Source organism: Diadema setosum, chromosome 8 (genome assembly GCF_964275005.1).
Source record: "Diadema setosum chromosome 8, eeDiaSeto1, whole genome shotgun sequence".
Classification (NCBI taxonomy): Eukaryota; Metazoa; Echinodermata; class Echinoidea; order Diadematoida; family Diadematidae; genus Diadema; species Diadema setosum.
Window position 1 is genome coordinate 31,289,097 of NC_092692.1, and position 16,297 is coordinate 31,305,393.

Sequence of the window (16,297 nt, forward strand, 5' to 3'; positions counted from 1 at the left end):
TTTTACGTAATATACCCAACAACGAACTCATCTTTCTGTCAAATCATGCACATCACTGCATGGAACGTATAGTCCATGCAATTTATGTTGTAATCACTGAACACATTTCTTTAACTCAGCTGAGCTTGATGCCAACAAATTATTTTCGTCCGGTTTTCATAGCATCACATATGAATACGAACATTATTATTCTACTGATTGTGCTAATCGTTTTACCCTTGCCCTTTGGTTACACGCAAATCCCTTTTCAAGGGGAAAAAATGTTCCGCTATTCATATGCTGTGATCGGATTTGTCCAATTGTTGATTGGTGCTTACACTAACTCATTAGCATAACATTACACACTGCCGCTGAAATGAGCTGCTGCTGTGGTCTTTGCTGTTGCTTTCTTTGCTGTCATCATTCATTCTGACGTCATAAAAACGAGTAGGCCTACTATAGGGGGATTCTACAGCATTCATGTCTCAGCTAGTAGTAAAGTCTCTGTAGGGCTATTCTACCACAGTAAGTAGAGCCAAATGCGTTTCCTCATTGAGGCTCTCCGTGTCGCGTCTATCTTCAAGGACGAAGTCGTGGACATCGAGTCGGTGTTCGTTGTCCGGCAGCTTCTCGGCGCCCGTTGTGTCCGGGGGTCGGAGCGGCGGGACGGGAGCGTCTGTCTTGCGAGACGGGGAGGCTGAGTAGCGTTCTGTTGGTATAGAATGACCATTATAAAGACTAAAATTCATCGGAGTTTTTATAGGCTCCTAATAACGTTTAGCTCGTGGTGGGGAAAACAATGCATCAGGGGTCTCTTTAACTTGACTGTTGATAAATTTTTTCCGATAACTAGGTTGCCGAACTTAATGATGTAAAACCACGTAAGTTTTTGTTTTTTGATTTTGTGTGTTTGTCTGATTTTGTTTTTGTTTTTGGTGTGTGTGTATGTGTGCATGATTAGTTTATATTTCCCCAGTTCATAAATTGTCAATCCTTTTAATTGTAAATATCAAGTAAAAATTAATCTCATATCAGCATCTGCTGGGAATCTACACCCTACGAGCAATGCTTTTATGTAGATCCCTCATATTTCACGTGTTTAATTGTCTTAAATACTGTATTTGACAATTCATCCATGCATTTGTTTTGTTATGTTTATGGTTTATTTGTTGAAATGTGGAAAATGAAAAAAAAAACACAATTAGTGTATTACAACTGTGTGTGAGCATAGCACTGTACGAGAAAAGGAAGGAAGGAAGGAAGGTTGGTGGGTGGGAAAGCAACAATATCCTAATTCTTCTCGGCTCTTGGTAGTCAAACGATCGTCTTTTCCCAGACTTTTTGTGCGTTTGCAGGTAATATTACGTTGTTCTCTGAAGTAAACGAAATGAGAATGTCATGAAAATGAGTATGTTTGCATATTTGATTTGTATAATGAGAGAGAATGGGCAATAGAGAAGGAGATGAATTTCCTTCTCAATTTATCGTTCGCATGTATAAAGTAAGTCGTATATCTTTGTCTTCTATAATTATTAGGTTATACTGATTGTGTTATGCATTTTTTTGTTCTTTGTAGTTATTGTTCTGTTTGATTTCTTTTGTTAATTGTTTGCCTTTAAAGCAGTTCACGTTGAATGGGGCTTTATTAAACATACCCGTGTGAAGCTGAGGTCGAAGGTCAGGCCTGGAGAAGAGGAGAGGGGGCGGAGGAGAGTCGGCTTCAAGGGAGGGCAGTTTCGGCAGGGGTCCACGCCCCGGGTCTCGGCCGCAGTGGCGAGTCACAGCCCGGTGGATGTCGCGTGCGGCCTTTTTCGATTCAGTCTTCAGCTCGCAGTAACCTGCAGCACATAAAAATACACAGCCGGGAAAATGATATTATGGTATCACGTCCTTCTTCATCTTTGAAAGTTTTTCTCACATCCTATTTTACATCATAATTAGATCAGTCTATATTCATACGAAAGTACCTCCCTAGAGCTATACAACTGACTTTGAATACATGCTTGGCTCTCTTCTTGCTTAGATTTCGCTAATTCACTGCCCTGCAACCTCCTTATTAAAGAAGAAGTATATTTAAAATCTAGCAACTCCAGAATTCTACAGCTCGCCCTTCAACACTCATTACAGAAAATCAAACTACCTACCGCCAGTTATAAGGTCTTCTCACCGGCTCCCAAAAGATATAAGAATTTCCTTCAAATTCCTTTTGCTGATGGACCATGCCATGATATTCGTCTTCCCCTGATTATGTAAATCTATCATACATTGTCATACAAACCCACAAATCTATGTTCTTCCGCAGATGCTCTTGTAAGTCATGTTAAAGTTAAACACTCATTCGATAATAGAGATTTTTTGTGTCATTAATTCGAAAACTTTTGAACGACCTCCCCAAAGACAAATTCTAATCAAAGCTTTAAACTTACTTATATGACCTTATCCATGCCTTGTATTTCTGATTGTTGTTTTATGATGCCCCTATAATATTATGTTGTTTTTCATGTGTCTTACCGTGTGTAGTTATCCTATATATTGTATCAATGCGCCGTGGGCGTCGAAAAGCAGACCTGGGCACTTATAGCCAACATTATCATGTTTGTAGTATTTTCATTGTTATCTTTATCATAATAATCATCGTTATTAGCATTTTTTAAAACATCTGTGAATTTGATAGTTTTGTTATCAATAAAATGAGCTACTTATCATTACCATAAACAGCACCATAGCAATCATAATCGTCTCTGTAAGTGTTATTCTTTTTTTACGCCCTTCGATGATTGAATCTCATCTCCACTTCTGTGTGATACTCTCGACACATACTGCGTACTATATGGGCTGTTTTTGCTCTGCAATCAGCACTGATCTCACGCACGGTGATATTTTCCATCCATATGCACTTAACTCCTTCTCCCTCTCATTGCCGTTGCACTTATTGCCTTTGACGTCGACTGGCACCCAGGCGTGCATCGGGCTAATCATCCATCAAGGAGCTGTCGGTTTGGGTTATAGCTAGTTTTCACGCATTGCTTGAAGGTTGGAAGCCTGTAAACAGATTGCCCTGGCCTGGGTTCAAATCCAGTGCCCTCTGCGTTTATCCCTTGACAAGATGTTTTGGGTACACGTCACGAGCTAGACACCGTGGAGTCATATACAGCCCACGAGTCATACCGATGAGGAAGCACTCGTACAGCCCACGAGATATAAGCCTCACGAATCACAGAGCACATTGGCTAGACACAATAGTGAACAAGGCTTATACGTGTTCGACATCAAGTGAAAAAAAAAATGTCCACGAGCTGTACGGTCCACGAGCTATACACTAGGCCTAGTTTGCCTAGTGTTTATAGAACTCATGGGGCTGTTTCACTTGGTGTGTATATAGTACTTTGGCAGCATGACTCGTGGGTGCATGACTCATGGACCTTTCTCCATTAGCTCGTGGGCCGTATGACTCGTGGACTTCTAGCTCGTGGGATAACCCTGATAGTTTGCTCTCGTATGTCCCTCTTACCTAAGTGTGCTACAGTCGTTAAGTGCCAATGCTATCTTAATGGGGGTAATTACAATGGTAAGAATAGAGCCTTCTGAAAGACAACTGACCAGTAAAGGGCTACCTCGTGTAATCACGCAATAATACAACCATTTTCCACAAGGAAGGAGTTGAGGGGCACATCGTTATGACATACGGGAAGCTGACATTTTCTCACCCCTATCGCCGCCGATATTATCCACGTGGAATCCGAACGTCACGTCGTTCGCTGCCGAGTCGATTATCCGCTCAAGGTCCCAAGCGCGCGAACAGGTCGGCGGGCTGAGGGTGGCCAGACACATCTTGTGTTTTGTCACGTGAAGCGCCATCCGGAACTCGGGCGCCACGATACCCTTGACGGGATACACGGTCCAGCTCTCTGCATGGTTGCAAAACATCGTCTCCACGATTAATCTTTAGCAAAGTGATTAAATGATAATGTTTTCCTTTTTCTTTGGGGATGGCGTGCTAATAATGACGAGGGGATTGAAAGACATGACAATTATATATGAAAGCTTCTCTTCAAGTTGACATTTATCAAAGAAGCAAAGTCAAGCATCGCAGAGCAATGATCTTTCATTAAGATTATAAGATAACTTCAAAAATGGAATTTCAACCTTCCCCATTTATAACTAGAAGAAACATGGGCTTCTACAGTTTCACAAAACCGTGGTGTCAGAGGAAATGAAGTATTATACGGCCTATATACATAAAATTTTGTACTAGTATCCACTTTCCTGTTCGAGGTGGCATTCATCGGGGTTCAAGTCAAGCATCGAAGAATAGTGATTTTCCTTGTAACATAGACTAAATAGCTGCTGATATCCGACCTTTGTAACCAAAAACTAAATAGATTGATTCTAATGTTTTGCTACCCCCCCCCCGTCTCCCTACATCAAACTTTTCAATAAACATATTTAAGTTTTCCTATCTCAAAAAGGCACCTATCGCGCGCCTGCTGGGCTCTTCCACTTGCACCAGCACTCACCTCACTCACCTCATTCTCTCTCTATAGTGTCGATACAGTATTGCTGCAATGCGATGCCAGAATGTCACTGTTTTTTTTTCTTGCTTTTTCTTTACTTCTCGATAAGTATACCAGATGTATGTTTTGCCCATTTTCTTTTTTTTTTCTCTTCTCTTTCAAGGCTGTCGTATCTTCAAGATTAAATATGCTTATTTGACGACAGTCTTCTGCATTCACACTCCCAATACATGTGCCATAATTCAGTCAGATCATCTGATTCACTTTATCTCGAGTGGTTCCCCAGTTGACGTGTTCTCTTATTCTTTTCTTTAATCTGTACACCTATATCTCAGTTTTATATTCGGATGTCCACACTGTATGTTCCATTGTCTTGTAAACAAAAAGAAGTGACTGAATTTCATTTGTAATATATATTCGATGCAGAAAATTCCTAATAAATTCACTTGAATTTAACTGAATTTAATTGAAATAGTGAAATTTCACACATAAACTCTCTCTCTTTCGCGCGCGCGCGCACACACACACACACACATGCACATTGCACATTAAGGTATATAACCTTAATGTCGGTCACAACCACGTAGGCACCTATTATGTCTACACTAAGATGATGAAATCATTGCTGCAAAAAATTTCCCATTTGACAGTGTTCGATACGATATGAGAAATGATAAAAACTCAGTCACCGTTTATTAACGCTACTGTAAGAAGTCATTAACTAGAATCATTGTAAGTCCTATGTTTCTAAATAATGCCTTCTTAAATTTTGTTTAATGAGAAATAGTATATCTAATGAAGATTTCTTACATGTTTTTTTCTTCAGTTTGGCCGATTTCAAAACCATGAAACAAAAACAAAAAACAAAAGCACAATTCTGCATGTTTGATTGTAATAATTATTATTGACTCATCAAAGTCTATAGGCCTTCGATTATTTATGACTTATGTTTCCTCTTAGCAACTGATTTTTTTTTCCTTCGTCACGTGACAAGATTGACAAGGAGTTGTTTGTCATCTGTGTTTCGTTACCAAGAAATAAAAAACACCCCTATACACATATAAATAATTTTATAGAATTCACGTTCTGAGTTGTTGGTTACATAATATAAGATAAATCATTTTTTTTTTGAAGGATGTTAGTCATACTCTATCATTGATCTGACCATGGAAAAGAATCTTCAGCAGCCCTGTGTGTGTGTGTGTGTGTGTGTTTACAAATTGTGTGTGGAGTCTTTAGTACAGCTACCCTCTGTTATCATGATTATAACAATTTATTTATGTCGCGATTTCCAGTGACTGTACGTTATATCAGATGCTAATTGCGTGCGGCGAGATCGATGTCACCAGGTTTAATAATTCTATATTTAGAGAGTCATGCAACTTTTCTGGATAATTACGTTTGAGTAGTTTACCGCTTGTCGGAGTTGCTTACTGAAATCCTGATGGACACTAAAAGGGATCGAAGTTCACAATTCGTCATAATTAATTGGAGCTGACCCTCTTACAAAACAATGATCTGAAATGTCAACATACTTTGTATCAACAAACATGTCGCCATGGTATATGAAAATGAGTGGTAACTTACCGCTGGTAAAGTGCGATTTCACCATCGAGTACCACGAGGTGAGGTCGGCCGACGCCATCCGCTTCACGAAGAGGTCTCGTGACGAGAACTTGGACTCCTGGAAGAGTATCGTTTCGGCCGAGAGCATGATGGCCCAGTACTCGATAGCGGAAGTCCGGTGCTTCTGATTCTTTCGAAACATACCTCTCTCCGTACCATTAAAGGTGTCCTTGTTGAGGGCAAAGGCGCCCTTGAGCACCTTCTCGTCCATGTTCTTGAAAATCTTCAGCTGGAACAAACCTGTGGGATGTTTCACAAAGAATTTAAGTCGATCTTACGAGATAAGAGTAACTTGAAGCCATGGTATAAGCTGTGTGTGTCTTCAATGATGTTCTAACTTCGTAATGAAAAATAAAATTTCGGGGAATTTTTCATGCAGCCATATTACAAATAAAATAAAATAAACAAAGGAATTTGTCTGCAAATTTTGATACCAATTTGAAGTGGACACTGTAAACATTCAATAAAACTAAACAGGGAAACCAGTGAAATACCATAATTTTGGGGAGTTGATCTTAACTTTTAAGATAGACCTAAATTCTGTGTAAAACAATCCTTTACCCCTGTGTCCATTAGGAATCATCTAGGTATCCATTGGCGGATCCAGAGGGAGCGCACCGGGCGCGCGCCCCTGTTTATCTTTTGTTAAAAACAAAAGAAATATGGGGGCGTGCGCGCCGCCCTTTAATTTTGTAGAATGAAGGCGGCTCCCCTTTACGGAACTTCTGGATCCGCCCCTGGTATCGGTATGGAGTAAAGTTTATTCCAAACTTCTGTATCCCACGTCCTTCATTTAACAAACCAACAAAAGGAAAGAAAGAAAGAGGGGTTATGTTTAGCCATACTTATGTACACCCACGATGAGAAACTTGATAAGACATAGAATTATCAACGAATCATATTGGTTTATTCGTATTACGAGTAGAATACTATCAATGCAATACACTTTGCATGCAGCATGAATGCACTGTAAAATTTGACACAATTTTCGTCAGCTCTTATAAGTTTATATCTAACTGTTCAGTTTGTAACCTATCCACCTGAAGTGTTACTCTCTTGGATACAATATTAAGGCCAGGAGATTTTTTGGTTTGTTTTGTGAAACGATACTGAAGGTATTACTTTGAAGAACTCTATAGTCATTTTATTTTGACTGGACTTGTGCGTAGCATTTACTAGTTTATCTATTAGATGCTTGTCTTTTCATGGACAGTTCATTGACAATGCAAAACCTGTTAATCAAGTCACGTTGTTTCTCCTTAACTAATAGTTTGGATATTCAATTCATCCTATTTTGGTCACGTAACCCTGCATACAAGTTAATGGGGGAAAATCTACATGGAAATATGATCTTCCCCCTACTCGGTATATCAGGCAACAAGACGAAAACTGTGCAGTGAGCATTTAAGCAATTGGGACAAACATTGGCAGTAATAGATGTAATATATCCAATTTCACATCTGTACGTAACTGAATTAGCTTTCATTGAGCTCTACATGGGCACAAGAAGTTTCAGTCGTCTTTCAAGATAAAAAAGGTAAATGAAACTACAAATTAAAGATGCATCTTGGATGTCAGAATAATGTTGTTGTTCTTTTTTACTTTCGTGATTGCGACTCTTTATTCCGTCTTTGCTATATTCCAAAAAGGTTGCCTTAATATCTCTATTTCTATAATATAACTCCTCCTGATTTGAACGCTGCATAGAAAAAAAAAAACATTAACTTTTTCTCTGTACTAAACCTTACATACTCTTGGTCATGCTCCTCTCATGTCTTAAAAGACTCATCTTCACAAAAGTGCTCAGCCGTAATTGAAAACATGATATTGATGGAAAGGTATAGGTACAATATACTTGGAAAATTATATCACAGTGATCAGGACAGCTGATTCAGCTGCAAATGAGAAGAGCTTGCAACCAAAAGGCGCTAAATCCACTGAAAAATAATGGATTTAGCGCCTTTTGGAAGCAAGCTCTTCAAATACACAGCAACGTTAGTTGATTTACATACAATCAAAATAGCTCTCCTTATTGCTTTTGTTTGTTTGTTTGTTTTTTTTTTTGATGTTGCTCGGTTACGCTGTCTTATAGCGAAAACCCCGAAATGTTTTGCCATGGCTTAAAAACTAATTCACATGCGAAGCGCAGTAAATCAAATAAACAAGAAGAGAGATGATTCTGTGTTCGAGAAGTACAACATCTTTAAGGCAAGAGTTAAGTCAATATTTATTTCTTTTAAATGTATCTTTCAATTAATAACAAAAGAAAAGTCAGAAAGTTCAGTAGAAAGTTGAACATTGAAATTGAGTCATATACACTATATCACTAAAGAAAAAGAGTAGAAGTATTTCTCAGAAGATATCAATCCTCCTCACAAGACTGGTAACCGGAGCGATATCTAGCAAGTATATATGAATAACGACAACCATCACAAATAAATAAATAAATATGAATATATATATATTTGCACTGAGTTGTGAAATTAAATGCGATTTGCAATCATTCAGAGAAGCTGATCATGAACACAATAATTATTGCATTAACCACACATGTTTTTCCTATTCCTATTCCATAATAAAATCTAATCTAGATACTGTGAAATCAAAGATAAAAGACTTTGTCAATATGTATGCTTTGTATTTAGTTGTTAATCGGGATTAGGAAAAAAAAAAGGTAAACTTACCCGCACTTTCATCACCCTGCAGGACCACCCATCTCTGTGAATATGAAAAACATGAAGAGGAACGAGTATATACGATTTGAAAAAAAAAATGGTATATGACAATCATGCAGGTGGAATTATTGTATATTTGCTTCCTATACACACATACGCACACATACACACACACTCACACACACACACACACACACACACACACACACACACACATATATATATATATATATATATATATATATATATACAGGTATTATATTCATTCATTTATCATCATTCTTACAACTGTGCTATTATCATGATTACTGCCAATATTGCATCAAATGTTATTTATGTAACGGTGTCCGTCTGCCTGTCAGCAATACCTCTTATTTATATATGTATATATATATATATATAGTTATAGTTATATAATATATTTATATATTTATATATTATATTCATATATCTATATAAGTACATAATATGGAAGGAGAGACAGAGAGAGAAAGCCACACATGGCAGACAGAGAAAGAGAAAGAGAGAGAGAGAGAGAGAGAGGAGAGGGAAAGGGAGGAATATAAATTCCAGGCACAATAACACTATAGTGTAATCTCACACTTATTATACTGATTGGAAACAGCTGAAAGTACTGGGTTTGTGGCAGTTCGACCAGAGGCTATATATTCAGCGAAATACAAACATGACTATGATATGAGAGAAAGAGATATGGACGACAAAAAGAGAGAAAAATAGGTCAGGGATATATGCGCAATGTCCAATGGTTTCAAATGACATGGGCTTTCTAAACTTACCAGATTTTTTCTCTCTTTTTTTTCCATCTCTCATCTCTCTTTCCTTTTTTAAGATCTTTTCTTCTTATTTCTTGAGAATTCGTGCTCTTTAGAATATTATGCAAGGGATATTCTCCAGTAGCTTCCAGTGCCATCTATATACGCTGTTAAGCATGATTTTATTCCATCCATATCTTCTCACTTTCCCTTCTCCCTCTCCCTCTCTTCTTCACTTCCTCTCGCTGACTTTCCATCAACCCCCCCCCCCCACCAGTTTCTCGGAGTCAAACGTATTCATTTCCATCGTTTTACGTGAAATGCCCCTTTGCAGTATCACTGCCGAGACAAGATTGAGTGCGGGTAGATTGGGCTGGACTGGCAGCTTCCTCAATCGATTTCAGGCCTCAAGATGTTTACGCAGTTTTATTCTAAGATACTATGTCTTGCTCTGGGTCGGGTTCCTCCACACGATTTGCGAGTAAAAATGTGTCCTTTGCAACCAATAACTATGGCGTTTGGCAAAGAAGAAGAAGAAGAAGAAGAAGAAGAAGGAATACATCAAATAAAATAGATAAAACACACACACACACACACACACACACTGTTTTTGTTTTTCAATAATCTTTATTTGATTTCAATAATTTCACATGACAAAAGCATCCATCTTGATTGTTTAAACAAAATATACAATCGGCAATGTTAAACTTTGATCAGCTAAAAAAAAATACAAAAATAAAACACACACGTACACCGAATCGAAGCCTCTGTATAATATTAGCACGATGTCCACGATTTCTGTAATTCCACACGACAAAAACATTCATCTTGAATGTATACACAATATACAATCGGCAAAACACACACACACACACATAAACAAACACACACATGTACACACACACACACACACCATATCGAAGCCTCTTAGCACGATGTCCACGTCCGCATCTTTACGTGCAAAAGGCCCCAAGGATCACCGAATAAAATTCACTGAACATGACAATGCGTTGACTTCCAACACGAAAACTACAGGCACAGTTTGCCGACCAGTCAGCGTTTAATACGTGCAGTGTTTGCATAAAATTCGTTCTTCAAATGAAGAACTGCCACAAAGTTCACTTTCCGGTCATAGCTATGAATACCAAGTTTACACATAATAGAACTCCCACTTATATAGATCTCTCTATTTATCTATCTATGTTGAACCAAGACGTTGTCCTTTATTCAAAGCTAACACAAATAATGTTCTAAAAGTAAGTATACCTCGATATAAAAACCGATTTGTATTCTTTGGAAGAAACCTACTTTGAATAAGAAGGTTCTTTTAATGTTATAAAATTCTTTGTTTCACCATATACATTTGCTTTGCTCTAACAGTGTATGGGGTAAGTGCAATAAATCTAAAACCAATTCGATATTTCAATTACAGAAAAAAGGCCATCCGAACTCGTACACATTCTGCCTATTTAGTTCATACCAATGCTTTTAAACCAACTCATACCCTGAAAGTGCACCATCTTTACACCTATACAAATCTGCTGTTAAGATATATGTTCAAGTATATTGACAAATTACTGCGTTTCTTTCACGACGCATTTATCTCAGATTGTAATGTACACTCTTATCCTATACTCGCCATCACAATGAGTTTAATTACTAAACAGCCTGAAACCACTATAGATCTTCTAGTATCTAACACCAAGGACCAAATGAAATCATGTATACGTACATGTATATCACTTTTTTCTATTATGACCATGATTATAATAATAATGATAATGATAATAATAATAATAATAATAACAATGATAATAACAATAAATATTATTATCATTATTATTATTATCATTATTATTGTTATTATCATTATCATAATAATAATAATAATGATAATAACAATAAATATCATTATTATTATTATTATCATCATCATCATCATTATTATTCACTTATAATATTATGTTCATTCAAATTTGGCATTTCAACTTAGCATACAGACAGAAAATCATATTACATGATATAACATAAAGAATGTGGTTATTCCAGGTGCATACCGCTGATTGCCAGGGGAGGAAAAGGCAAAGTTAATCACCGAGGCTCGAGGCCATCCTCCCCGACCAGTGCATGCACCTATCAGAGTCAGCTATATCAATCTAAAACAATTACAAACAATATCAAATAATACATTATTACATAAAAGAAATATGCACTTCGAATATATACAAATAAATAAAAAAATATTAGCTTATCATACACAATCATTGGGATTAGTCGATTTACCTTTATTCAAACCATTTCTTTAAAGCATATAGTGTTCAGAATCACTCTAATACAAATCATTCAACAAACAAATTTAAGCTTAGCCATAAAAAGGGCACATCGTACCATGACCGGTGAGCACACACACTCGCACCATGGCAGCATTCACTTCACGCATCTCACCTTCATGTACCTGAAAAATCTTTTGTCGTTATTGCGACGTGATGCCAGAATAGCAGATATTTAATTTTGATTCTTTCTTTTTTTATGTCACTATACGACTCGTGTTATCTATTTTTTTTTTTTTTTTTAGAGGGGAGGAGGAGGGGGCGTCAGGATGTGGTATCTTAAAGTCATTTAAGTAATGTGAAAGTAAGCCTTTTGCAGTCCTCTACTACAATATTCTGCAATGCTTTTAGTCAGATCACTGTGTGTTCCTTTATCTTGAATAGCACTAAATCAACATGTTTGTTTTCTGTTATCTGACTATTGCACACGTAAACTTAAGTTATGTTATAATGTACCAATAGTACACCTTATTGTTTTAGAAAAAAAAAATGATTATATTTCACTTGTAATGAGTTAAATGCAGAAGATTCTGAATAAATTGAAATTGAACTGAAACTACCCCTCCTTCCCTCCCTCTCCCCCCCCCCCTCTCTCTCTCTCTCTCTCATGCATACAGGCACACACAGGTACACAATGTTACATACAAAACATATTATCTCTATGCCCGTGTGTATGGACAGATGGGGAAGAGATATTCAAAATTGTTGTTTGTTCAACCTGGTTCAAGGAAAAAAAAAAACAACAGCGACAGAATCGTTGCTGCTATAGAGGCGCCCGCAGGGTTCTCATGATGTTGATAAATAGCTGCGAGCATTCCTGACCTGTTCGTTAATAATTAAATTCATGTATTCGATTGCGTTCTTTGCGGCCACCGGGTAAAAGCATCACGTGGAATTGGCCATGCATCATGTCTTAGCATTTCCCCCCCTCTTGTCTGTACTCCCTCGCTAATGCGAGTTTCATCTGTAGGTTTCAAGTGACTCCTAAAGCTGGATGAAGATAACCTCTCTGCTACGCATGTCTTCGTTTCTATGACAACTGGGGGTGATGCATCTCGGCCCTTAACGGCGTCATCTATATCACTCTGTTAATTCTGAGACGAATATTTAACTGCTATAGGAAAGTTTACCTTATCCAATCTTATTTCATTTCAATTCAACAAGCCAAATAAAGTACATTACTTATGCTCATAAAAAGAATTGCAGCTCTGCAAAATGTTTCCAGAGTCGACAAGGAAAGTAATAAAAAAAAAACCACATAATGAACCAACGCCGATTTATTTATTTTGTTCGTAGACCAAAATGATTGTGAGCTGTTTGTGAAATTTCGCGATGGAATTCATTTTTCCCCCGAGCGACATGATCGGAGCCCGTTCTCTGGTGTAGTGTAAATTGATGTGATGATTCTGTCCTTGCACACTTTTTTTTTCCCAATATGGTGATCACACTGTTGCTGCAATGCGTATGATATAATGTTTGTGTATACTGAATATCCTGGGGTGAGTTTATCAAATATAACTGTTCAACGTGAACTAAACGAAGTAAACAAACACCCTTGTAATTGTGTCGAAAACAAAAGAAAAGACAAAAGTCTAGTACTGTAGATACCACATTAACTTAATGACTTTAGTAACACTGTGCATGTGTGTATCATATTTATAAAAGATTCATGAAAACAACCTTAATGATGTCATAATTATGATTGTCATGAAACGTTTAAATCTATTGACTCATTATAGCTGAAGACATAGACATGAATCCTTATACAATATAGATGATTAATGTGCCAGGCTGCCAGGTGTTTATCATCTTTATATTCAGAACCTAATTTCATTGAGCCCAATTATAAAACTTGCGATGGGTATTCAATTCAATTCAATTCAATTCAAACTTTATTTCATTTTTCGAAAAGAACATAAACATTTCACTTTCATTGGTAACAGAGAATAAGGTTACATAATCAAAACAAAGTAAAATTGAAAAGAGAACATAATTGTGGAACCTTGGGGTAACAAATAATGTTGTAATGAAAATTGACTGAAGTGATATAGGCAATATAACATTACACAAAATATCGAAAAATGGAGGGACCCACTAAAAAGGCAATGCTTGTAGAATGTGGGCCCCTCAGGTACAGAATGTCAATAGAAAATGAACTGATGCAAAAAGGGGAAAAAAGATCGGGAATAAAGTCAGATAAAAAAAAAAAGGTCTGGAAGCCGAATAAGAAGACAGAGTAACGGACAGACACACATACACAGGCGAATGAACATAAAACGAGACTGAGACGACAAAACTTATGAAAGGGGACTTCAATACAAGACAGAACGAGGCAAGGTTGACATGATAGGAAGACAATACAGCGGACAGAAAAAAAAAAAAAACAGATCCAGCGATCCTCGACAGAACTATGTCGAAAAAATATTGGGATGCGAGGAAGGGATACATAAATATGGAAAAATAGAGAGAAATAGATGCGGAGGTACTACAAGTAGAATTGAATCTACTCAGTATATACTTAACACTCCTGGCGTTTTATTTTAATCAGTCTAACGATTGATCCAAAATAACCCTCTATCGCTTTCTTTTCCCCCTTAGAATTGCATCCATTTTAGTGTAATATCATTTTATTGTAGCCAAAGTCTACACGCATTTTCTCCTTTTCAAGAGAGCGCCAATTGTTTGAATCTATCAAGATGTACTGCATGACGGGAGATCAAAAGTCAGTACCTGAACCCAAACAATGCTTAGAGCTTATGATATAAAGACCCAAACTCTATAACATTTACATAATTTCTTCATGTCGTAAAACTCATGCGTTCGCAAACATTCTGACAAAAAAGGAGACAAAGTATCATAAGCCTTTAATTTTTTTTTGACTTTCATTTCACTTATGCATCTTTTAAACAAGGTTAACATGTATGCAAACCTTTGTACTAACGATTTGAAAGAGATACAAAATAACTCTATATAATCCCACACATGTCTGCAAGCGGGAGGGGGAGGGGACAAGCCTTTGACGTCTCTTTCAGTTTGCCAATTCATCTGCTCGTGGAATGAGTGGGAAGAAGTAACATTTTCTTCTCAGTTTTTCTGTATTTTATAATACATACATAATGAGGTGTGTGTGTGTGTGTGTGTGTGTGTATGTGTGTGCGTCTGTGTCTGAGTCTGTGTGGGTATCAGAAACTCGAATTGAGAGTCCCATGGATGCATGATAAAACTGCTAATTAAAAAAACAAACAAAACAAAACATTAGAATTACTGCGCACATAGACAAAACACCACTAATACAATGTACAGCTATAGCTACTGCAATATCAATGGTAATAATGATCTTTGAATCATACAGCAGTGATAACAATGTTAATATACCTATGCTGATTACTGTTTATGCCAATAACTTACCCGTTTCGCTTTCATAGTCTTCAAGCAGACGATGTGATCGAGATAACCAGTGCTGAACCTTCTCTGGTTCGCTATCTCCTCCGTCTGCCTGGTTAGCCGGGAAAAGATAAAGCTGCCTCCAGTCATGCCGAAAGTCGTATTTATAGTTCGTCACACTAAGTGCTAAAATCCACACAAATTACCTGAAATCTTTGACTATAGTTCCGCAGAATTCAACTTGTTCTTGTCCATGTGCAGTTTTAGCCCTGATTCCACATGAAGCCATAGAGAGAATCGTTTAAATCAAATGGAAGACATCACCTTCCGTCTTTTCCTGCTCTCATCTCATTTCATCTCATCTCCTGAATTTTATCTACTCTTTTATAGCTTCAGCGAAGGGTTATAACCTCACTATAGATCGTAGAACCTCTTTGGACAATACATATTGTTTGAAAACGAGTTCGTTACTTTTAGCTCTGATCCGGTGCGGTTTGCAGTTTAATGTCGTCGGCACATCATTTTATGGGCCATACAGAGATGATAATCGTTCTCACAGGTACGCTTGCAGGAAAATGTCTCTTTGATGTGCAAGAAGATAATGTTAACTATTCTTAAAAGGAGTTTCTGTCGTGTCTTACAAGATGGTCTCCGCAATGCATTCGGCGTTATGACCACGTTAACTATCAACCGCAGCAACGCTTTGTTTTATATACGCGACACGATTTCGTTCGCTGTAGCACTTGACAACAGGCCTGCTACGTCAGTGAGCAGCCAGATTTTCTGGATGTAACAATGTTGACTACCCAGATCACCCCCATCTGATTGAATCGGAGGTCGTTGTTATAGAGAGCAACCGTCATGGGCAACACGAAATCTATTTCAAGTGAACTGCGCGAACGTCCTTTGGTAGAATCCGCTGCTATTACCCAATTCGTCAATCAATATTGTGCGCAGCACGCAGGTAAAAATGAGCGAGAAGCGTCCACACATAATCTTGTTGACGTTCGCGCGTA

The 16,297-nt window shown here is 37.5% G+C and overlaps 1 protein-coding gene across 1 annotated transcript; it reads right to left on the minus strand.

Moving 5' to 3' along the window:
- Positions 1 to 491: 491 nt before the first annotated feature.
- LOC140232201 (uncharacterized) lies at positions 492 to 15,431 on the minus strand. The gene is made up of 6 exons (XM_072312339.1): positions 15,306 to 15,431; positions 8,804 to 8,837; positions 6,081 to 6,359; positions 3,687 to 3,887; positions 1,635 to 1,817; positions 492 to 688 (listed from the first exon to the last, which is right to left on the minus strand). The coding sequence occupies exons 1-6, from the start codon at positions 15,429 to 15,431 to the stop codon at positions 492 to 494; spliced, it is 1,020 nt and encodes a 339-aa protein (XP_072168440.1).
- Positions 15,432 to 16,297: the final 866 nt, after the last annotated feature.

Bases quoted from the DNA above. Each gene is read 5' to 3' on its own strand.
- LOC140232201 (XM_072312339.1), bottom strand. From the start codon at position 15,431: ATGACTGGAGGCAGCTTTATCTTTTCCCGGCTAACCAGGCAGACGGAG. The intron at 6,360-8,803 runs GTAAGTTTACCT...AACATCCCACAG, and splicing joins GCAGGGTGATGAAAGTGCGG to GTTTGTTCCAGCTGAAGATT. The intron at 689-1,634 runs GTATGTTTAATA...CTATACCAACAG, and splicing joins TCGACCTCAGCTTCACACGG to AACGCTACTCAGCCTCCCCG.